Source organism: Mesitornis unicolor, unplaced genomic scaffold (assembly GCF_000695765.1).
Source record: "Mesitornis unicolor isolate BGI_N332 unplaced genomic scaffold, ASM69576v1 scaffold37508, whole genome shotgun sequence".
Lineage (NCBI taxonomy): Eukaryota > Metazoa > Chordata > Aves > Mesitornithiformes > Mesitornithidae > Mesitornis > Mesitornis unicolor.
Genome location: NW_010203184.1, coordinates 8031 through 9420, shown reverse-complemented (window position 1 = coordinate 9420; position 1390 = coordinate 8031). Strand labels below are relative to the sequence as shown.

The 1390-nt window shown below is 61.4% G+C and overlaps 1 protein-coding gene across 1 annotated transcript in view; it reads right to left on the bottom strand.

Annotated features, from left to right (window-relative positions):
• Positions 1-1328: 1328 nt before the first annotated feature.
• Positions 1329-1390, bottom strand: part of LOC104545480 (mucosa-associated lymphoid tissue lymphoma translocation protein 1-like) — a 5287-nt gene continuing 5225 nt past the window's right edge. The window contains 1 exon segment of the mRNA XM_010190629.1: positions 1329-1390. This exon segment is cut by the window's right edge and continues 13 nt beyond it. Within this exon segment, the coding sequence (XP_010188931.1) occupies positions 1329-1390 (62 nt within the window).

Sequence of the window (1390 nt, the reverse complement as noted above, 5' to 3'; positions counted from 1 at the left end):
GGCGGGCAGATAATGAAGCAACGGCCGCGGAAGTAATGGGGTTTGATCCGGGGGAAGGGACGCACTCAATGGGGGCTGCGCTTTTCACATGACATAATTGCCGAGGCTGGCGCCAGCCCGGGGCACCCCTCGGCCTCCCGAGCGCCAACAAAAGCCGGCTGGCGCAGAGAGCGGGGGGCTCGGCACCCCCCGACCCGTTTGATCGGAGCCTAATTGGGGCCAGGGTGCTCCCTCCCCCTGCAATCTTACAACCGCCACCCAAAAGAAGAGAGGCCCCGGGCTGAGGATGCGCCTCCCTGGTATGGAGGGGCTATGTGATTTATTTAAATGAGCTAATTTGCATGGGGCAGCACTGGCGGGGGATATATGGGTATCCTTACAGTAGGGGGTGGCTGCCCCTTCCCTCCCATGGGTGCCCCGCTGCTGTGCTTACTGCAGAAACAGGCAACATTTCTGGCCCCAAAACCACGCCATTTTAATGCAGGAAAGCCACAGGGGCACCGAGCTGCCTGCCCTTCCCTCTTTATTGGTCCTTTCCTGGTTGAGGCCCAGCGTAGCACGCCCTGCACCATCTGCAGCCACTGGCTCGTGGGGCCACGTTTGGGAAAAATTCAAGCAAAGAGGCATTTTTTCCCCCCCTAGATCCCAATCCAGGCCTGAATTCGCTCACTACCCAGATAGAGACAGCACAGTGCTGCGCCTGGCATTGTACTGGGAGGACTGGGTGCTGCTGGGAGCACTGGGGACACTGGGGGTTCTCCCAGAGCTCCTCATGGCAAAGCAAGAGCCCCCCCGCTCCCTCTAATCCCCTCCCGTGGGATTTGCCCCCTAATCTGCTTATTTCTCTCTATTTCTCCTAGGTCTGAATGAAGCCAGCCCTGCCCCGGTGCGACGCCTCGTGCCGGCTGAGCTGTGGGGCCTGGGCATTCTGCCCCTCAGTCCTCTGGGTGGTGTCCTGGCATGTGGGGCTGGCATTGACTTGGGATATGGGGCTGGCATTGCTAGGAGGGAAACTGGGGGCTGGCACTGTCCTGGCCTGTGGGGCTGGCACTGCCATTCCAGGGGACATGGGGCTAACACTGCCTGTACCATGGTGGCAGTGTGGTGTACACACGGCCACGCCGAGCTGCAGTCTCCTGTGCCACAGGTCCTGGCCGTGTCACACAGTAAGCCCTGCACCCCCTGGCACAGGCCAGGATGGGGGTCATCCCCTCCTGGTGCCCACCTCCATGCATGTCACCTCCATCCCCTACAGCCCCCAGCCCCCCAGCAGGACAGACATGGCCCTAGGAGACTGCAGTGACAAGGGAGGGGGTCACGCTGTCCCTCTAGAGATCATGGGAGCTGGGGACCTCGGGGCTCAGGTTCTCCTCGGGGGTGTTGACCCAAG